The sequence below is a fragment of the Epinephelus lanceolatus genome, chromosome 10, assembly GCF_041903045.1.
Source record: "Epinephelus lanceolatus isolate andai-2023 chromosome 10, ASM4190304v1, whole genome shotgun sequence".
In the NCBI taxonomy this organism is placed as follows: domain Eukaryota; kingdom Metazoa; phylum Chordata; class Actinopteri; order Perciformes; family Serranidae; genus Epinephelus; species Epinephelus lanceolatus.
Genome location: NC_135743.1, coordinates 31,550,568 through 31,571,548, shown reverse-complemented (window position 1 = coordinate 31,571,548; position 20,981 = coordinate 31,550,568). Strand labels below are relative to the sequence as shown.

At 40.0% G+C, this 20,981-nt stretch overlaps 2 protein-coding genes across 3 annotated transcripts; both read right to left on the bottom strand.

The window, feature by feature from the left end:
* Positions 1–20: 20 nt before the first annotated feature.
* On the bottom strand, positions 21–4,357 carry LOC117266327 (uncharacterized). The gene is made up of 6 exons (XM_033641465.2): positions 3,499–4,357; positions 3,180–3,209; positions 2,774–3,041; positions 1,964–2,109; positions 922–1,264; positions 21–838 (listed from the first exon to the last, which is right to left on the bottom strand). Exons 1-6 carry the CDS (start codon positions 3,530–3,532, stop codon positions 799–801), a joined length of 861 nt encoding a protein of 286 aa, XP_033497356.1. The 5' UTR covers positions 3,533–4,357; the 3' UTR covers positions 21–798.
* A 116-nt stretch (positions 4,358–4,473) lies between these two features.
* Positions 4,474–20,957, bottom strand: zhx1 (zinc fingers and homeoboxes 1). 2 transcript variants are annotated; one of them, XR_004502402.2, is made up of 9 exons: positions 20,820–20,957; positions 18,877–19,211; positions 18,308–18,771; positions 17,765–17,974; positions 17,353–17,568; positions 15,950–16,114; positions 14,436–15,659; positions 11,405–13,031; positions 4,474–11,281 (listed from the first exon to the last, which is right to left on the bottom strand). XR_004502402.2 is itself a non-coding variant. In XM_033639701.2 (8 exons), exons 2-8 carry the CDS (start codon positions 19,082–19,084, stop codon positions 12,750–12,752), a joined length of 2,769 nt encoding a protein of 922 aa, XP_033495592.2. In that variant the 5' UTR covers positions 19,085–19,211; positions 20,820–20,957; the 3' UTR covers positions 4,474–12,749. The 2 variants fall into 2 exon arrangements, 1 of the variants encoding a protein (XP_033495592.2); XM_033639701.2 differs by having other exon boundaries at positions 4,474–13,031.
* Between the last annotated feature and the right edge of the window lie 24 nt (positions 20,958–20,981).

Genomic DNA, 20,981 nt, shown 5'->3' with positions numbered 1-20,981 from the left:
TTCTTTCATTTTTAGAAATTAATTATTTTATTTTAGCTCACGAAAAATATACAGAACAAGTCAGGATATAGATGTACAAAGACAGACGATATGATTTAGTAACAATGGTGGGAACATGCTACAACAATCAAATACAAAAAACAGCAATAGTTGACATGATTTTGGAAATCAAAAGAGAAAAATGTTGTTTTAAACGAAAAGTCAACAACATTAATAATATAAACAAACAGCACTTATATATATATATATTTCCTATGCGTTCAGACAATAACATATACAGTAAATATCATTTAATCAAAAATACATATTGAGAGCAATGTAAGTGTTTTATATCAGAAAAGATTTATATAAAATGTATTTAACACAAAGGGCAATGCATTTTTCCATTTGATAGACATCTCAAACATTTCTGAATTTGTATACATTTTTTATATCAAAATTAATCAACATTAAATGCAAAGTCCATTTAAATGCTTGGATCCCAGATTTTCAAGAAGAGAATTACAAGATGTCTCATGTTCTAACGTCAATGATTACATTTTTTAAATGGTGATAAAGAAAAAGAGGAAAAGCTAGCATGTGATCATTATATGACAGTATCATGAATCACAAATAAAGGATCAAAACATTGACACAACTTCAAACATATTGCAAACATTTACAAAGTGAGTGTATGCATGACCAAAATGAGCTACAGAGTGAAATGAATAAATCAGCTGTTGCAGTTACTAAATAACAGTGATGTCTTAGTGTTGTGTAGTCAGCTGTGTTTAGGTGACAGTGGACATGCTCTCAGCTTCACTCATTCCAACAGTTACACTCGGCCTGGACCTGTTGTCTAAAACACATATCAGAGGAGAATTTGTCATAACACCACAATGACATAAGAGCTGAGAAAAACAAAATATTGAATTCTCTTACTTTGCACAAATGAAATTAAACTTCTTGTGGTCAGGCTTGCTGGACCAGAGATGGTCCTCTTTGGTCTCCATGGCAACGCTCATGTCACACTCCTCTATCTTTCCATCTCGATCCCAGTGATTGAATTTTACACATTGATCATTGACCCAGAACCAGAAGTCCAGGGAGCAGCTGTAGCGAAGGCCCAGCCACACATAGGGAGTTTGGGCTTTCTTGGCCTCCAGCTCAGCCCAGGCCTGGGTCTCTTCATCAACGATGGAAGCCAGGTCCATGTGTCTGTCCTGGCAGTAGTAGAGGGCATCTTCCCATGTCTTGTTCTCTGGGATCAGCTGAAAGGGTGACTCTAGGGAAAAAAAAAAAAAAAAAAAAAAAAAACACATGTAAAATGTATGAAGTGAATATGTGACCATGCAAGCAAATCTGAGCAGGATTAGGGCAAACACACAAGATTTTTATTTTTTTTTTTTACAAGAAAGACTTTCTGATCATGGCTTTGTCCTTGTGTAAAAGACAACTCAAAGTCTTTCAACTTTTATTCACTGCAACTCTTACTCTTTCAGAATATAAAACAAAAGGCAAAAACACAGAATCAGACAGTATGAGATGGAAAGTTTCCCAGAGTGAACATCTGAGAGAAAAACAGAAAGGTGCGACACGAATATGAGCCCTTGTCATGTGATTTCTTAATTGCAGCATGCCCTGTCAGTCTCCTTGCAAAAACATGTGACATCTGAGGACTGAAATACTGAAAACTTCCAAATGATTTTGTTATTCTCTTCTACAGTGTGAAACCTGTGAAAATACTCCATCATACACGCGTACATCAGAATATGATTCATCATGAATCAAACCTTCAGCCCTGTGGCCATCACTTGTTGTAGTTTAGTGCAATAGGTTTTTACTTACTTGCTTGTTTGTCATAATACTAAATGTTCTTGTATTAATATGCAATTTGTCCACATTTGCTGCAAAGAAGACATTTTAGTAAAGTATTAGCTCATCTCAAAGCTACTCACTTTGTGGATGAGAACAGTTATTATACCTTTTTTTGTGCTGCAGATCTTCACTTCACACAGAATTAAATTCCTGCTTGCCAGTAAGAACACAGTGATGTAGCGCCCTGACATTTTTGCATTACATTTAACCTCATACCACTGGCCTGGTGTGAAGTCTGTGATGTTGTTACACCTGTAAGAGAGGAAAAGATGAACATAATGTTAGAGGGAGAGATAAGGGGGATCTTTTAGGGTTCTTAAAATAACTTCAACTGTGTGTCATTCAGATGAGACATGCCCATGTTGTTTATCCTACTATGCTTTAATATCACTGAGTAAATATTCTTCTGTTGGCCTAATATTTACTTCAGAGTACTGAAGACCACATTTACGTGGCATTGTTGAAGACCCTTGATTTGCATTTAGAGCAGCCCAGATTATTATGGGATGGATTCAACTGTAGCAGATTTGTCAGCTAAACAGTCAGTTTGTGAACTTTACTCCAACATAGTTTAACAAAAATAGGTTTCAGACTTAACTATGCTGTTCACATCAAATTCCTAACCTACCTATAGTATGTTATGTAACCTAAAAATAACATCAGACAATTTTTGCCTCCTTTTAGGTGGCAGTGAAAATGAGTAATCCTCAACATTTGTTATGTTGTGATTTTACACACAAAACAGGATGATTTCTTTTTCATTAGCAACTATCATGTTTTTCCCAACGTACAGATTTTTAGGCATTCTGTTACCTCAAATGGTTTAAAAAATAGCGAATATAGATGTCATAAATGGAACCTCGAAGCCTGAAAATGTGAAATAAAGTAATTCAAAGTAACATGTATTGAGGCCTACATGCGGTTGGTGGTTCCATTATTCTCACTAGAGTTCCCGATGAAGATCTGAGCACCGCTTATATCAGTATTATGCTGCTTTATGTTGTAGATATGGATAGAAGTGATTCTGTAGACACTCAGCAGGTCAATTCTCCACCAGGAGTTGGGCAGTTCCAAGGTGTGAGCACATTTCGACAGATTTCCATCAATAGCTCTTTCAGAAGTGTATGTGACACCGTCAGTTTGGTAGTCTGACGACTGGGATGTTGTCACCTTCTGTGACAAAGCTGTCGTCAAAAACAGAAAAAATATAGACTTCACCTGAACACATTATTGGCTCTTACATATTTAGCATAGGAATACTGTTATACTTTTTTGCATCACCTGAGAGAAGTCAAGCTGAGTGTAAAAAAGCATTGTCCTACCTGTTTCATGGTCTTTTAAGTGTGCACATCCTGAAATGTCAGAGGGTTATATAAGAATTCCTGTTTTCATTTTAAGTTTTGATTTCAGTCATGTCCAGTTACTAAAAACTATAATATTAATGCCTGGCAATACAACAGCAAGCACAGTATCCTTAATATATAATATATAGTCAAGTTTCTAAATACTGTGCTACATTCAGGAGTGTAGAGCAGCTGAACAATTAAGTATTAAATTATTTTATCCATGATTCACTTTTTTGAGGATCACCCCCAAAATTCTTTGTCACTCACAGGCATGTGCACAAAGTGAGCTACTTACCAATCAGAGACATTAACAATAGACTCCACAGCATCTTTACTGTGGAGGAGAAAATACAGCAACATCAATTGAAAGGGGAGAAGTCCGATGTTCTATAAAAGTGCCCACAGACAAATAAACTGATCAGAAAAATCAATTTCCTTTCAATGGCACTAATGTATCAACCTACATCTGAGAGGAAGAAAATACTGTGAGGACTCTTTAACATTACAAAGGTTGAAAAATGATCATTTAGATTGTACTAAACTCACTCACCTTGTCGGCCTTTCTCGCTCTCTTGCTCAACAATTTTAAAATGATGCAGTTCTCCCAGCTATAGCTGCATTTGTACTTATCTCCCCACCCTGACTGCTGTCTATAGGAACACATACTAATCCCAAACAACGTCATCTCTCCTGGTTGCCAGTTGGAGTCCAGCTCTTGTTTCCATAGTCAAAGCACCCCAAGACTTGTATTTACATCTTTCAAAATACAGTATTGTGACTGTAATGCTCTCTCTGGTCAACCTACATCAGGGCATGACTGTTCCTACAGCTGTAAATATGTCTGCATCTCCCTGACATTTGCTTAAAAACATAATGTTTTGTGTTTAGTACAAACATATACAAATCTGTCCCCACTGCTTCTGGGTAAAGTACTGTTATCTGTAGGCTTACTGTGAAAGAAATTTGATTATAAGTTAAGCATTATATTTCAAAGAACAACTTTCAACTTGTGATGGACTCTTAGAAAATACGATCTGATGGTTCAGTTAAAACACTGTTAATACCCTCAACAGCAACAATAAATTCATCACATGACTACAGTAGCTACAGTGATAAAGAGTTAAACCTCAATGAAACAAATGTGAATAGTGATTGTTTCAATGGGACACTATGCACTACTTTCCACTCTGAATCTGCATTTATTCCAGACTGCTTCATTTCACATATATTCAAAGCAAAACATGCAAAATGTTGCTCACAAGCGCACATCTTTTGATCAAAATTTATTGGGTTTTGTCCTCAAACAAGTATAAAATATAAATCTTTTCTAAATCAAGCTAGAAATCAAGCCAGAGCCTCAACAACAGCTGGGATTTTAAATTAACATTGCACAAGTTGTCTGCCTCACAGCTGGTAGCTACAAGCTGAAGATTGCAAGGACTGCGGAAAGGGAAGTGTTAGCTTTCTAAAGCAAGCCTGCAGAGGCGAACGCACACACACATACCATGTTTAAATCAGAGTTTATGACAGATACTCATTTCAGATGTACAGGCAGTGTGACAATAACTTAGTGTAGATGGAAACGTCAGTTCCGTAGACACAGAATAACACCAGTTTGAACTGTTTTGGGTTTTAGGTCAACATTAACATCCTTTGCATAAAGTCCAACCTCAAGTAAATCAGTTTCATTCCCACAATCCCCTCTGATCGCCAATCAGGTGTGTCAGACCAAGGTGGATTTTTACAGGACTGAAATCATAGCTTATTTTTTAAAACCTGGGTGTGAGGGACCAAATGGCACTGCAAATACTTGTTGTCTTTAAATTAACACCTTACCCATTTATTAAAGCAGAGAATACAGTTAGACCATTATATGCCACGGTATTTGTGTCTACGGAACCAACTGTAACTTAATACCATAGCTGAGAGATCACTGTCATCACTCAGTAAACAGGTGCTGAAGCATGAGTTGTATTGAAGCAGGGAACAAAGAAAACTCTTCATTTTACGATTAAGAGCAAAGCATGCTTGTTCGAAGCCATAACTTGTGGTTAAACTGCCAATAGGAAAAAATTAGATCAGAAAAACAGAAGGCGAAAACTCCACTGTCAATGAGCTTAAAAAACATTTATACATACAGTATATTACAACTGTGACAAGGTGTTTTTTTGCCAAAAAAGCTGGCTGCTGTAGAGTGAAAACATTTGAATCTCTGATTGCTGTAAGAAACATTCAACCATCTATCTGTCTAAATACAGAAAACGAGTGAGGACTATAGCGAGAAGTATAGCAAGAAGGATACAGACATGACATGTGCACAATAGGACATCAGGTAAACTACTCAGATCACAATGTTAGCTCTTAGCTCTACTGCACAAGATTAACTGGGATACATGATGACTGTTGGATATAAAACCACAACTCAGGGAGAAGACACGCTATACATGATATTTAAAAATGAAGGTTTTTCAGACAGTTATATTGTAGTAGATCAGGTTGGCCCTGTTTCTACTTTCTAACAGACAGAAGATCATTAAAGGGGTACTCCAGCAATTTCTTACTGCCATTGGGGGGCTCATAAGAAACAGATAAAAAAGAGATGGTCAAAATGTGTGCAGCAGAGGCTTAAACATCCTGACTTTAAGTCTACAGTTAGGTCAAGCTGCAATAATGCCCACTTTTTCCAAACCCCACACCTCCATTTTTTAGTGCTGGTTCACAGTTCAAATTTTAAAGCACCAGTGTGGAGGATGTAGTGCCATCTAGTGGTGAGGTTGCAGACTGCAACCTCTCCCCTCCATTTCCAAGCATGTGGAACGCCTAATGGCCTTCACTTTAACATAAAAATGGGAAAGGCCCCTTTCTAGAGCCAGTTTGGTTTGTCCTTTCTGAGCCACTATCGAAAAATGGAGGGCTTCGTAGAGGAGTACACACACGCCCTATGTAGCAAGGGTGCAGGTTTCAGTTCACACTGGGGAGGAACACATGTGAAACGAGAGATTTTGGGGTCCTCCACAAGAATGTTTTGAGCTTCAAACTATTAACCCTATGGGCCCTAGGCGTTTTTGGGGTATTTTTACTGCCTTTACTTTTAAGCTCATATCACAGTCATTATAAAGGCTACATACACATGCTATATCCTGTTTTTTTTTTTTCAGGACAATCTGGGCTAACCAGATTTGCCATCATTACATGTCCTTCTGTTTGCCTGTATTTTATATTAATTTTTATATCAATGAAAAAAACAAATCCGTGTGACTAAATTCTTACATTTTTACATGTATCTCAGCATAGCAAGTTGGAAGTTGACATATTCTACCATATATGAAGAGGGGAGAGTCTCTGGAATCTGGCAATATAAGAACCATGATGCTGGGACATTCTGTCACTTCACAGCTGTCCAAAACATGTGGTTTGTGCCAGGCGGACATGATTGCCAGTATTTTTTCATTATTGCAAGAAATTCCATTGACTCATTCACAAGTCAAAAATGTGTTTTATCTGAAAGAAACATGCAATATTTACATCTAAGATAATAGAAAAATAGTCAACCAAGTGCAATGATGTCCTCCAAGATAATATTTGTTTTTCAGTTTCAGTTATATATTGGGGGGGCATTTTGGGCATTGGTGGGGGGGCACGTGTCCCCCTCAATGTATATGGTGACTATGGCCCTGTCAGGCATGCATAATTAGGCTGCAGTTGTCTGGGTGCGCAAAGGTGAAGTGGCTGGTCTTGTCATACAAAGTTCGATGGAGTGTCAACTGGACAATATGGAGATATTTGCATCTTGAAAGCCGGACTACAAATGTGGAAAGACAGGGAGAAACACACGCAAGCCTAAGACGTGGTAAGATACGATATTCCTCACTATATGAAGTGACTGATAACATGAGCTGTATAATGGATTGTAAAGAAATTCGTCAGGTTTTTATTTTGTAGACAATCAATCTGTATTTATAGCGTGATGGGATGACAGTACAATGATGTGTGTGGTATCCCTGGAAAGCTCTGCTCCTGCGCTTTCATGTGATATGCGTGGCATTTCTGTGCGAGCCTGCACTAATGAGTAATCCATCCAAGAGTAATGTGTGTGCAAAGCTGTATGAAAGCTCTGTTATACATCATTTTAGTGTAACTTTATCTTTTTTTTTTGCTGTGAAAACATTGGACTACCGACAAGTGCTTGGCCTTCTCGGAAAGCTACAGTTCCGCTGTTTCACGTGATATGCGTGGCTTCTCGCTATGACGCACAGTCACGGAGAAAATCCACAGAGAAGAACGGGTGTGAATTTGGACGCACTGTGCGTCGTTCGGGCCCATAGGGTTAATTTCTTGCTCTCTGGTGAATTTATATACACAAATTTACACTTTTTCTGCATCAATTTATGGTGAAAATGTCTTTAATTTTGTCAAATAAAAGTCCTTATGTTTTTATTGGGTGAGTGACAACGGCATGTCTAAATATTAAGAAAGGCCATGTCCCCACGTAGATATATAAATGGCTCACTCTACGCTAAGCTGAAAACACAATGCTTTGTTTCTTGTATTAAACACTGATGAAAACATAATTATGAATGTTATATTCTGTTTCTGCTGTTAGATCCTGCCGAATCCCACACACTGCACCTTCAAGTCTGAGATGACCCTAATGACATCACTGTGACATTGTCGGGGTTATTTTGAGCCACAGAAGACATTACACAACCGTCATTTTTTAAGCTGAGTTGTACTCCTCATAATGAGTTAACTTCATGCGTAAAATCTGTGGAGTGCCCCTTTAAGCAGCTTTGTTGATTTTAAATAATTTAATGCACCTTTATACAACAATTTAGTTGTAAAGCCTCAAATCTGGACACATTATCAGCACCAAAAAAAACACAAAACTTTTTCACCTTGCGACCAGGACATTATTTTAGCAATTCCTTCAACTAAGTGCATGTCTTCCTCTATTGAGTTCTGATTTCATATTTTTTGCAACAAAGTACCAAAAAGCCACTTGGGCAACACTGGCTGAACTCTAAAACTGTTTCTATTTCAAAAAACACTACTCTATTGTACATATCGTATGAGTTTGTCTTGTTAACAAGCAATCCACTGATGTCTGGAAAGAGTTGTAAAGACACAGTTTTCATAGATAGAAACATATAAAACCATTCAAAACAGACAGACTATAGTAAAGACAGAGCACACTGTAAAAGACTGTGGGCTGGATACCTGGAGGCAGGATTAAGCCTAACCTGTGGACTAAAACAAGCTAACTGTGGACAGCTAGTTTGTAGCAGGTGTAGGAAGAAGTGGGCGCAGTACCAGGATTCATCAAAAGGGCACAAAAGATTTGCTGTAGAATAACTGCAATTGTTGTGATAACAGTTTAGAGCAATGAGCCAAAAATGTGCCCATGGTTGCAGTCAACTTGGAAATGAACTGGTATTATTACTGCTACACAAAGAATTAATCCCAGATTTGGCTTCTACTGTGCCAAGTATACCAGCCCAAAATATTGTATGTACAAAATGAGCAGTTGTTCATCTTGATTATTGCATGCAGTATTAGACAAAAGGTATACCTTAACATTTTGAATTTGTTGTTTTTCATGACCAAGCACTTGTCACATTACGCAAAAATGTATCAAGCTCTCCTTCGCTATAAAAAAAAAGCTATCGTAGCTATCTTACAGCTAGCAGACAACATTGCTTTCAAGGTTACTCATTAAACTGCTTTTCGGACAGCTAAAGGTACCAACGTGTAGTGTGACAAGTGCCTGGTGAAAAAAAATACATTAAAATTCGGAACACCAAGGTATCCGTTTAAGGACTTACAACAGAAGTTTCCAAAGTCAACTTCAGAGTATCTAGGCATCTTTTAGCGTCGGCAGAAAGCAGAGCTCGGTCATGCATCACAACTTAGTTTGAACAAGCCTTCCTTACGAATCACTCAACAGTGTGATTTCCAAAGCAAATTCTCTCTTATCGTCATCTGTCGAGAGTCGGTGAAATTCTGTTCAAACAAGCGTACGAGCCACGTAGGCACATAGGTTTATCTGCAAAGCTTCATCAGGGTCTCTCCCCTATTTGTGAAGAACCGTGGTCGAGACAGTTGTGGGACTATTGTCCTGTCGATTCAATGCGGTAAAGCGTGAGGAAAACAGTTAGAAAGAGGAGCGTTATTTGGTAGACTTCCCACCACAGAGGGAATGCTGTGCTGCTTCTTCACAACAATTCCTTCCACGAGAGAAAGTGAATTTTCAAAGAATGTCTGTTTTAATTTTTCCGACAATTTCAGTCTTCTGAAGATGTCCCTATAGCCCTGTCTAGCTGTCTGTCAGATGTTGTAGGCAATTAATTGAGACAGAGAACCGACAGGACACTGCTAACATTTACAGAAACATGTCTTGGGAAGTGCACATCATGAGTCTAGGCATTCATTTTACAAAAGTGAACTGGAGGAGAGGGGTAAGAGTCAGACGGGGGCATATGTGGGAGCATAGAAGGAGAGATGGGAGAAATTCCCATAGTTTAAAGCAACAATACAAAACATGACAACAAATATAACACGTGCATTTTCAAAAGAACAAAAGCTTAAAAATGGGGCTCAAATTGTGCAATTTAGCGGAAGAAAGCAATGGGTGATTGTTCTACTGGGTTTTTGAGCCTTACACACATCCAACTATGAAACAACACATATTGTTAGAAAAGTGGATAAATTGATTCTTCCTCCTGACAACACACAGAGGATAAAAAAAAGGCAAAATACTGGTTCAGTTTGTAGTCATACAAAACAGATTTGGTCTCTCAGAGCCATTTTATGGTATAATAAGAGATTAAGGTGCCAAATCAGGATTTAGTCCACCGTGTACACAAGTGGACAAAGTGCATTTTTTAAAAGTTTAGTTTAGGTGCTTCATGTTTATCTCTTCAGTGCAGACTGGAGTCAGATTATTATTTGAAATACTGTTTAAAGTGGAAATAGACAATTTGTTTTAACGTATCATTGAGGAGTAAATGTTGATTGCACAATGTATGCTATAGAATAATGACAGCATCAGTGTTTAGATGGGTTCCCTATCAGCGCTGGGCGATATGGAGGAAATCAAATATCAGGATGTTTTTGACCAAATACATCTGGTACGACTGGTGTCTTTTTGATAATCACCAGTAATGACTAATGGGGCAATAGAATAGCTAAAAGTTCATAAAATTACATCACTTTACTGTAATGCAGCCTTTGATATAATGATAATGATGATGATGATGATAATAATGATTGATAAACTGCCTAGCCCTAGTTCCACTGAAGCCTTGCTGTCACTATGCAGCTATGTCTGCCACCCGGCACCATCTCCAGGGAAAATGAAGGCTCCATTTACGGCACAAAGGAAGTGCATCAACCACTGCACTACCGAAACAGGAAGAGGATGGCGCTTATGTTTTCCTGTTATAGCTATTGGTAGCTATCCCCAGTTATCGAAGAGTATCAGTGTAAGTTCTATGCACTTACTATCTACTAGTTAGTTTAGTGGAAATGGCAGACCACGAAGCAACCAAAGTAACTGTGGAAACTCTACCTGGCAAAAGAAAAGGAGCCCCTTCGCTAGGCTCTGAGGAAAACGGAAAGCAATCTGGATGTCTTTGCGGGTCATGGCTAAATGGTAACCCTAGATTTGTGAAATTCTCGTAAGCAGCTGCAGTATATTGTTATCTCGCTGTTTTATGGCATGTCAATGCTGTGGTTAAGGTCTGGTTAAGTTTAGGCACAAAAGCACTTGATTAGGGTTAGGGAAAGATGATGGTTTAGGTTAGAATGACTTGAAACATGTAACATAAAATGTCATGTTTCAGATTTTTGAGAATCTGGGGTTACCATCAAGGCATGACTGGTTTTGTGACAGTGGTGCCAAAGATAATACCACTAAGATATGATGGGAGGGGGTGTCTGTTTCCATTTTAACAGTATTTCTTAAAGTATGGGTCAAGACCCAAAAAGATTCACAGGCCTTGTTTTTGACATGAGCAGATGAGCCCAAACCTAAAGGCAAGGTGTTGGTGATTTGGTGGTGATTGCAGTCAAGGTGACAACTCATGGATTGACTTACTTTAAATTTACAACAGGGCTGCAGCTGGTGCTTACATTTACATGGTTTGGGAAAAACTTTGCAATGCCCCAGTTCAGACCATCAATTGTACCCATCAGAAACCCACCTCAAGTTCATTCTAAGCAAAACACTGCAGCAAACTATATCGGTTTCTATTGTTATTTCGGTGGACCCAAATGTCTGCCTCACAGTGGCCATTATTTTGTTCACATATGGTGCCTTGTAAACTGCAGCTCACTGCTTGGGAGACAACACATTCAACTTTGGAACAACAGCCTACTGTCTGAATCACCCTTAGCACAGGATGTGTTCTATCAAAAGGTGAAAAATTACTTTAAAAACATTACTAGCAGTGCATACCAAACACATACTGTGGCGTTTTTCCATCAGATCTGTATGTGTTCAGCTAAAAAAAATCTATCTACTATTAATACTAATGAAAGAACAAGCTGCTATAAAGGGAAGACTTGAGTAGACATCCTGTGTTTTAAAAGCATCACGGCATTGGCATTCATTCAGCAGTAAGGTGCTTTGTCTCATATCGTTTGAGGCATTTATCTCTGGGAGATAAAACACCTGACTTTCAGTGTCATTATCGATCAGCTCAAACAACCTGCTGATTCACATCCGGTCCTTGCAATGATCTTCACAGGTGCTAGAAAGAAAAGATACTGTAACATGTAAAATCAAGCAGTTCCACAAGTAGATGTATGCTGTTTCACTGGAGACATTGCTCAGCAGTGACATCTAGTTGTGATACGATTTTAAGCACCTTTGTAAACACACAAGTCTTTTTTTATGTGTGTGTGTGTATGTGTGTGTGTGTGTGTGTGCTGTTAGTTTGGGACCAGGGATGGAACATTCATAACACTGGAGACTGAAGTTTGAATTTAGGCCTGCTGTGCACAAAACAGGCTCCAAAGAAATGCAGCATAACTAAATAAATCTCCCTCACTGGCTCCATTTGAGCAAGCAAGGAGTGCAAATTTAACAAGGGGCGATAATAAATCTCACAGTATTTATCAGGTGCAATCAAATGTATCAATGTGTCTGGATACACCATCTTTTAAGGTACCTATTTCATCTCAACAGGTTTCATCATCTTCAGCTTGAAGATTGCACTTTATGGTATTCTTTTTGACAAAACATTTGTTTTTTAGGCTTTATCGAAGTTTGCTTCTTTCGCATGATTCTTTTTTGAATTGTTACAAATTACTTACAGTGAATACGATAAGTATTGAGAGAGTGAGCTAAAGCTAATAGTCCATGTGTTAGTTTCACGTAGACGTGATGTCAGAAATATTTAAATACAGTGAATTCATAATGCGAATGAGCACATGATGCAAATCAGTGGCAAAAGGACATGGTTTAGCTAACTGTCTTCCAGCATCTACCATACCACCATCTCTCTTGTAACATTCTGTAATGTTTCACCGTGCTCTCCACAATCATTAGTCTTCAGAGACTGACAAGGATTTCCTGACGCTACGTGACGGCTCCCAAACCTCACTGTCGTCTGTATCATCACCGTCGTCCTCCTCATCTCCTTCATCGTCATCGTCCTCGTCTCCTGCTCCTGTGCCGCTCTGTTCCTCCATGGCCATCGACGCCTCTCCTTGCATAACCCCTCCCTCTCCTGCTTCATCTCCATCTGTCCTTCCTCCAGTCGCCTCCACGAAGGGATCTGCCCCCATGTCCAAGCGTCGCTGGACCTCGGCGAACCACTCCCTCACCTTTTGACAGAGAGAGAGAAAGGTGTTAACTGTGTGATGACAGCAGGGCTGTAGCTACTATCACAGACAACAGGGTCATGTCCTCTGTGATATCTCTAGGAATTCATATAAATTTTATGTGATGACAGACTTTGGACTGAGGTGTTAATAAAGTGAGTCAAAGTGGTCAACAATAAGGATGTAGGATTTTGTTTTTGGTTCTTTCTTTTACAGTTTTGATCTTCATAGTGCCTGTTAACTGCTGTGTTTCATTTACAAGAAGACGAGTCTGCACTGCAAAACTAGACACATGTCACTTTATAGATATTTATGGCTAATTCTGATAATGTTTTTGGACTAAACATTTTAACATTTGTCTGTGTCAGACACAAAAAAAGAATAAACGATCAATTCAAAATAAACAGTATTTAGTATTCTCCACCTGAATTACATACTTGGCAGTTCAGAGAAAACTTTGATGTGACCTTTAGCCCACAGTGCAGGAAGATAACATCTACATAAATATAATGAATGGCTGTATAAACTCAATTTTCAAATACTCAAAAGTTGGGTTGATAAAAAATTTCACGGCTGGTTGGATTTCTGCCAGAGGACTTTGCTCTCATGAGCTCAGTATTTCCTGGTTACGGGCCATGTATCCTGACAACCATTCATTTAAGATTTTAAAAGTGTTTTCTGAGAGTGTTTATACATACATATTCCACTAAGAGCTTCTTCATGTCGGCTATCCTATATACATGTATTAAAATATGTTTTACGTACATTAAAAAAATACACAAATCCCAGTATTAAACAAGCTTAATGTGCAGAACATCAGTCAAACCTTTAGCTTGTTGCTCTTTAGAATTCATGTTACTGGGGGGTAACATAGGGCCACACAATAGAGTATTTTTTTAATTTCAATTTTTAATTGTATTTTTTATTTTTAATTTGCAGCATAATAAAAGCAATACAAAGGCAGAAATAAGTACACTTTAATATCTGTTGATTTATCACGTCATATTGTTATCACCATATTCAACATTACTGCATGTTTTCCTCATATTGTGCAGCCCGAGATGAAAGTTTTACACTGTGACTGATTTAGCTGCTCTGTCAGGCGGACATTTCTCTTAAGCACACAGTAAACCAAATTCATATCATATACTGGGAATGTCATTGTGTCATCATTTCTCTATAAGAACTAACTACTACTAATGACTACCTTTGAGGCAAATTTGTGATTATGGACTACATGAATAAATGTCACTTGATTTGACCGTACAGTGTGAGCAACTGGGAAACAAAATACACACTATAGATGAAACGGAAACAGCACATATGAAGGGGTACAATGACAGGATACAAGACACAATGACACATACCTAAGTCTTCTCACATCCAAACAGAAAAGCATATCATTACCTGTTCGTAGCTCATGTTGGTCTTAGCGACAAGCTCATCCAGGTCCTGCTCATTGAGAAAACGGTACTTCATGTAGTACTCCTTCAGAATCTCCCTCCCACTCTTGAATTTCTTCGATGGGGGAAATCTATCCACATCTGCACTGGAGGAGGCAGACCTTCTTGGCTGCTTTCTGGTTCGAGACCGCCCCCAACCACGATTTCGGCCACGTCTTTTTCGACCGCCACCGCCACTGCTTCCCATTTTATTGCTTCCTCCGCCATTTGGCCCTTCCACATTGCCACTTTGGTACTGAAAGAACCATTTCAAGTTACTGTTCTTCCACGAGTACCTAGAGTCCCCAAACCAGCTGACGATGTAGGACCGAGGGAGGCCGCTCTCCTCTGACAGCTGGTCGTACTCCTCTGGTGTGGGCCACTGGGTCCGCACAAAGGCACTTTTCAGAATATGGAGCTGCTCCGGAGTCTTTTTACTCTTATCTTTCATGTCTTTGTTGCTGCTGCTTGGCAGCTGCTTACTGCGACTGCCTGGAGGAGTTTGACTACCTTTACGAGATGTGGAGGCAGTAGGAGAGGAAGAGCTGGGTCCTGCTCCTTCTCCTACTTTTGCTCCCTCTGTCTCCATCTTTCCTCCCTCTGAAGAATCTGGGGAGGAAGTACTGACAGATGGCATTTTTCTTCTCTCAGTGAACCAGGCATCAATCTCCCTCCGCGTCAGTTTAGTCTCTGTCCTCAGGCGGCTCAGTTCTTCATCTGATGGGGTGCTGCTCTTCTCGAAACTTTCCTCCAGCACCACCAGCTGCTCCGGAGTCTTCTCCTTAAACTTCTGCAGGGTAAAATCTGGGAACGTATTCCATGTTTTGGTCCGTGTCTCCTTCTCCTTCACAGGAGGAGTGCGCGGAGGATGGGGAGATGTGGGGGTCTCATCACTTGAGTCAATAACAATGGCGGTGCTTGCAGTGCTACCACAGCTGCCACTTCCTCTGCCCCCTCCGTCGTGGAAAACAATGACATGGCTGTTTTTGGAGTTGCGCTGATTGTACCGGGTGTCACTGAACCATTTCTTGATCTCTCCCTTTGTGAGGTTGGTGAGCTTCATCAGCCGGGCGATTTCTGCATCAGTGACAAAGTGGTTTTTCAGGTAGCTGGCTTTCAGCTCTGCCAGCTGCTCTTTGGACTTCTTCGGCCGCAAACTGAATGTGTCAGCACTGAGGGCTGAGTTCTCCTTAGAAAAGGAAAGGGAGATGTATATGTTAAATAAGGGTTTCTACAGTGTTATTCTGTATACAGAGGTACCAAATACCTGCTGACAGAAAGACAATATGTCTACAGATGAGTTGTGTGCAACTTTTTTGAGTTAACGCATACATTACAAAAAACTGACAGAGACACCATGTAGTAATCTTGTGCCCTGACTGAGGTAAAAAAAAAAAAAAAAAAATCAGAAACTCGCTTGTTGACAGCACACGAGCAAAAAGTATTTTCCTGAAAGGCAACAGTACGTGCTGTCCCCACCTGTGGAGAAAGAGAGGGAGGCTGGACAGTGGTAGCCCGTTTCAGCTCACTGTTTGTCGGGGTGGGCTGGCAGGAAACTCTGCTGGAGCTCTGGGACTGGCTGGGCAGCCCTGCCACTGTCAGAGTGATGGGACTGGTCACTGGAAGGTGCCCCCCTGGGCCGACCTACACAGAATCATAAAATAGTGACACACAGAATGTGAGGATGAGACAAACAGGGGTGTGTGCAGTTTGAAGTGACTGTAGCCACAATTAATAATACTTAACTGTATGGACAGAGCCCTAAACTGGTTTTTAGGTGTGTAACTGGATTTACACTTCTTGTAATTTGTGAAATACAAGTCAGAGCAAACTATTTACAGTGTATAGTTTATATTGGCCAGCCCTATTACAACTCTAAAGGCATAACTGCCTATTTAATCTGGTTCAATTAGGAAAAGTCAAACTCATGTCCATGTCCAATCTAAGGTTGTTAATACAATCCAAGTCAACCAACTTGTTTCAAGTTAAATTAAACTAGAATTACCACCTCGCGGTTGTGTACCTCCATAAACCAGTCAAGTTGCAGTTACAGTTTGCATCCATGTCTATCTGGACTCATATGTAGCACTGACAGTAGACAAAACTGCAAATATGGATGTTGCTGCAAAGAAACTAAAACTTCTAAAACATTTACGCTTCACACAGCACGGAGGATCTATACACTCAGCAAAGTTTCAAGGTGGACACCCAAGATTAAAGTCACCATTTCAGTGTCTGACCAAATGTCTCCCCTTATGTTTCTGAGGTATGGCTTTGAATAATGTTTAGAAAAATCACATCATATCCTCCTAATCACTTCATCATTTTATTCTATTAGACATTTCTTTTTGAAGTTGTGTCATAATTAGCACATGAATTCTTGCATTATGGCCCAAAACATGTTTTGTGAGGTCACAGTGACCTTGACCATTGACAACCAGAGTCTAATCTGTTCCTCCTTGAATCCAAGTGCATGTTTGTGCCAAATTTGAAGAAATTTCCTCAATCTTGAAGTACTGTATTCACAAGAATGAGACACATGAGGTCACAGCAAACATGACCTCTGACCTGTGACCAGGTCGTCCTTGAGTCCAACCGGATATTTGTGCCACAATTTGAAGAAATTGGACGACTCAAAAAAACATAATGTCTCCAGCCAAAGCCACTTAAAATGAAGCTGTGTCAAGCAGATTTTTAGTTGAGTCACATCAATTAAGACCAGCTAAAGCAACATTTAATCAAACCAAAGGAGGCGATTTAGGTCAATGTCAATCAAACCAAAGCATGTCAGAGCTATACCAGTCTTCAGATGACTGGGTTCAAGACAAGGCAGATCAAAGCTGAGTCCTGCTAGATATGGCGTGTTTTCTTTCCTTACCTACCTGTGTGAACACCAAGCCGGGCTGGCCCACTATTTGGCAGGTCTGAAGAATAGACTGCAGGCCGTTGGCAGCTGCCGAGAGCTGATGAGCAGGTATGACAGTGATGGTCTGAGGCACAGTGTGCACCGTGCCGTTAAACTGTTTCCTCCGGGCCTCCTCCACTTCCTCTGGAGTCCAGCTCACACCGTGCTTCAGCCGCTGGGCTGAGAACCACACCTGGGTGTAGAGCAAGTTAATTTGACTCCACCATTTACAAAAAGGCAATATTCAGTAAACTTCAGACTTACATTCTAAATCAAGATTTGATGTGGCTTCTTACTCAATACAATACACAGAGTAAGGAGCTTGTTTGTGTCTGTTTTATGTGTCATATGCTATAATCTACCCAAAACACCATCCAACTTTCATCTACCTTGATCTGCTCCTCTGTGAACTGTGTCTGTGCTGCCAAGCTGCTAATCTCAGCCATGGAGGGGTAAGGAAACTTCTTGTATGTGCTACCCAGCAGGGGGTTGGTGTCCATAGCTGCACTGTAGGAGGGGATACTACTGAGGGGAATCAACAGCTGAGGCTGAGCTGCTGCTGCTGCTGCATTCTGCTGGGCCTGGAAAGCAGAAAGCACCTAAAATAAAGACAGAGAGGTAGGAGATGAGAAAGGTCTTGACTGATAATGCTATACAGTGGCAAAGAGGAGACACTGCTCAAGATCTGCTCGGCAAGCTGCAGTCTCTGAACAAGGCATTGGATATCTATCAGCTGCAGGGCTGCTGTTGACATCTAACCTCTCTGTTGAGGATTTCTAGCATTGCGGCCACCCATTATACAAAGCCTACCAACCGTTTTTAAGTGCAGAAAACATGCATTACTCTTTCACAGATAGGAGTAAACAGAGTATTATCACACCCATGCTACTGCAGTGACTTTACTATACCCTTGTATAATCAAGACTCTGTACCTGTGCCAGTCCAGCAGGCAGAACTGTGGGGTTTAAAGTTGATGATTTCCTCTGCTGATCTGAGGACTGGTTGACCAGCAAGCCGCCTCCCCCGAGCTTCATGGAGTCGTGTAGCAGCATCTCCACGGGCGTCATCGGCCCAAGAGGAGCTTCGATGGGTTCCTGCTCTCCTCCCACTTCTCCCTCGCCACCAACGCCGAAACCTTCCACCGCTTCATCTGCTGATTTCAGGGACACGGCGATCCTCTTGGGTTCAGATTTGGTCTTCATCCTCATAATGGGGGTCTTGCTGAGGGAAATGGCAGCCACCGCGGCAGGGTCTGCTCCTCCCTCCTCGGGTGTATCACACTGTTGCTCCTGGGTTGGCTGTTCACTGCTCAGATCCTCTGGAGGGTTTGTAGCACTATGTTTGAGTGAGGGGGCAAGGACTTCACTGTCCTCTACAGCAGAGATACTGGGCTCATCTATGATAACAGTAATACATTTATTAACACAGTTTGTGGATATTTCAGACTAACAATGAACCATTGCCATATACACACGGGAGAATGGGCCAAAAAGAATCTCACCTGTATCTGGAGGGGTGGGGACAACCACTACTGCCTGACTCAGCTCCTCTGCAGTCGGCCCCTCCTCTGCTCCCTCCTTTATCTTGCCCTCCTCTTCCTCCGCCTCTTCCTCCTTTGCCTTTTCTGTTTTCTCTTCTACCTCTTCCTGCTCCACTACATCAGAGGGCAGCACCATGCAAGGTGTGGTCGATTTCCGGCGGCTTGACATCGTCAAAGCAAACTCTGCCTACTTTTACTCAGGGTGAAGAAGATCTGGGACAGAAGGGTTGAGGCTCACATGTCTTTGGTCAGGTGGTTTTGCTCACATGCGACATGAGTCCTTGGATTATTTATTTCTGGTGAAGGAAACATCACAAATATGAAAATGTCATTAGTGATTTGTCATAAAAAGATTTAACTGTTGGATGTTTTATACCAAATACTTCTTTGACAATTGGCCTTACACAGCTTCTTCGATTTTATAAGTCAATAAAATAAATTGTGAGAAGTGATTTGTCTTTTTGGGGGGGAATTATGACCTATTTAAACAAATGAAATAATTTTAAGCCCTCATGCTTTATGACAATACAGTTCCCATTAGTTTTGACTTGAATGAGACTCAATAATTATTTCACAAAACAACCAATAGATTTATAAGTAATTAGTTGCATCCCTACTTACAACCTTGGTGTAGTAAAACAACAAGACATACTGTATGCATATGTATGCAATTATTTCTGAAATTCAATATAAGTGCACATTTTCAGTCATAGAGAACAAACCTAAAACTCAACAAAATATTTTCTTTGCCGACTAAAAACATGATACTTCATAAGTAAACTGTGTGTAAATACACAGGTGAAAACTGCCCATGGGGAGGAAACATGTTGTTGCACTTAATTTAGTATGATGACTAATAGCATGATGTAACAGATTGAACAATTGCAGTTTTATATGAGATTTGCTTTTATCACTTTTATTATTTTTAAAAAAAAAAAAATACAAAAAAGCTGCAAGACATGTTCACATTAATGGGCAATGCTACGACCTGCAATCAATAAGCAAGTCAATCATTTTGCAATAAGATTTTTTTCCTGTCATGCACTGATTTTTCTGTTTTTTTTTATTATATTGTTCCTTTGAATATAATTGAATATCTTTGATCTGTTGCTCAGACAAAACAAGCAACTGGAAGATTTGTGAAACTGTGATGGGCATTTTAAAATTATTTTTACATTTTGTGCAACATCATTTATAAATGAAGAACTAATCATGGGTTGCAGCCCTATTTGAAGTTATTAATTCAGACAACTAAGATTTATAAAATCCTGACACAATATGAAACCACATGAAAGACAACTATAGAACTGAACTCACACCCACATCTTCATTATTAGTGTCTTATTCTATTTAATTTACAATATGTTGAAGTGTATCATAGGGTAAATCCAGCTTAAGTCAATTTATTGGTCTTCCAACAGTAGCAGGGCTCATATTGTATCACCAGAATATTTTAAGCAACACCAGGATATGACTAATATTAATCATAATTTCACTTGATGATTGCCGATTACGACTAAGTCACTCACTGTGATAGAGGTATTGCAAATGTATAATATAATGCCCACTTGTAAGACAACACAGCAACATGCCTAGGGTTCATGATTTATTATTGCTGGATGAGTCCGTTGAATAGATTGCATAGTGTTAACAATAACGTTACTGTGTGCAGCATGCTATTCTGCACTGCCACCATGAGATTATTTGTATTAACAGTTAGCACATCACTAACAATTTCGAGGTGTGAGCTAGCTAATTCCTTAAAGTAACGTCAAAGCAATAAATTAACATAACAGGACATGTAACTTAGCTCTACAGCACGTAGCATGTATATGAGGAGGGCCACCTAGCCGGTGTTAGCCGGGGCAGTCATTATTATTGATCATGTCTGGCGGTAAACTTACTGGAACTACTGAAATGTGCACTGTGTTGCTACCAGGCTGTCGAGACGAGGCGACGAGTAATTTCCTGGGTCTCAGCAGACAGCCTTCTGGTTCTGTCCGGTGATGTGTCTCCTTTCCCCGGCTAACCATTCAGCCCCAGCCTGGCCGGGACTACGGCAGCTA

Excerpts from the sequence above, each read along its gene's own strand:
- LOC117266327 (XM_033641465.2), bottom strand. The coding sequence starts at position 3,532 with ATGCTGTGGAGTCTATTGTTAATGTCTCTGATTG. Across the intron at positions 3,042-3,179 it reads CTTAAAAGACCATGAAACAG|CTTTGTCACAGAAGGTGACA; the intron begins GTAGGACAATGC and ends TTTTGACGACAG. Across the intron at positions 2,110-2,773 it reads AATGGAACCACCAACCGCAT|GTGTAACAACATCACAGACT; the intron begins GTAGGCCTCAAT and ends CCTCTCTTACAG.
- zhx1 (XM_033639701.2), bottom strand. The coding sequence starts at position 19,084 with ATGTCAAGCCGCCGGAAATCGACCACACCTTGCATGGTGCTGCCCTCT. Across the intron at positions 16,115-17,352 it reads CCGGCTTGGTGTTCACACAG|GTCGGCCCAGGGGGGCACCT; the intron begins GTAGGTAAGGAA and ends GATTCTGTGTAG. Across the intron at positions 15,660-15,949 it reads CTCCCTCTCTTTCTCCACAG|GAGAACTCAGCCCTCAGTGC; the intron begins GTGGGGACAGCA and ends TCCTTTTCTAAG.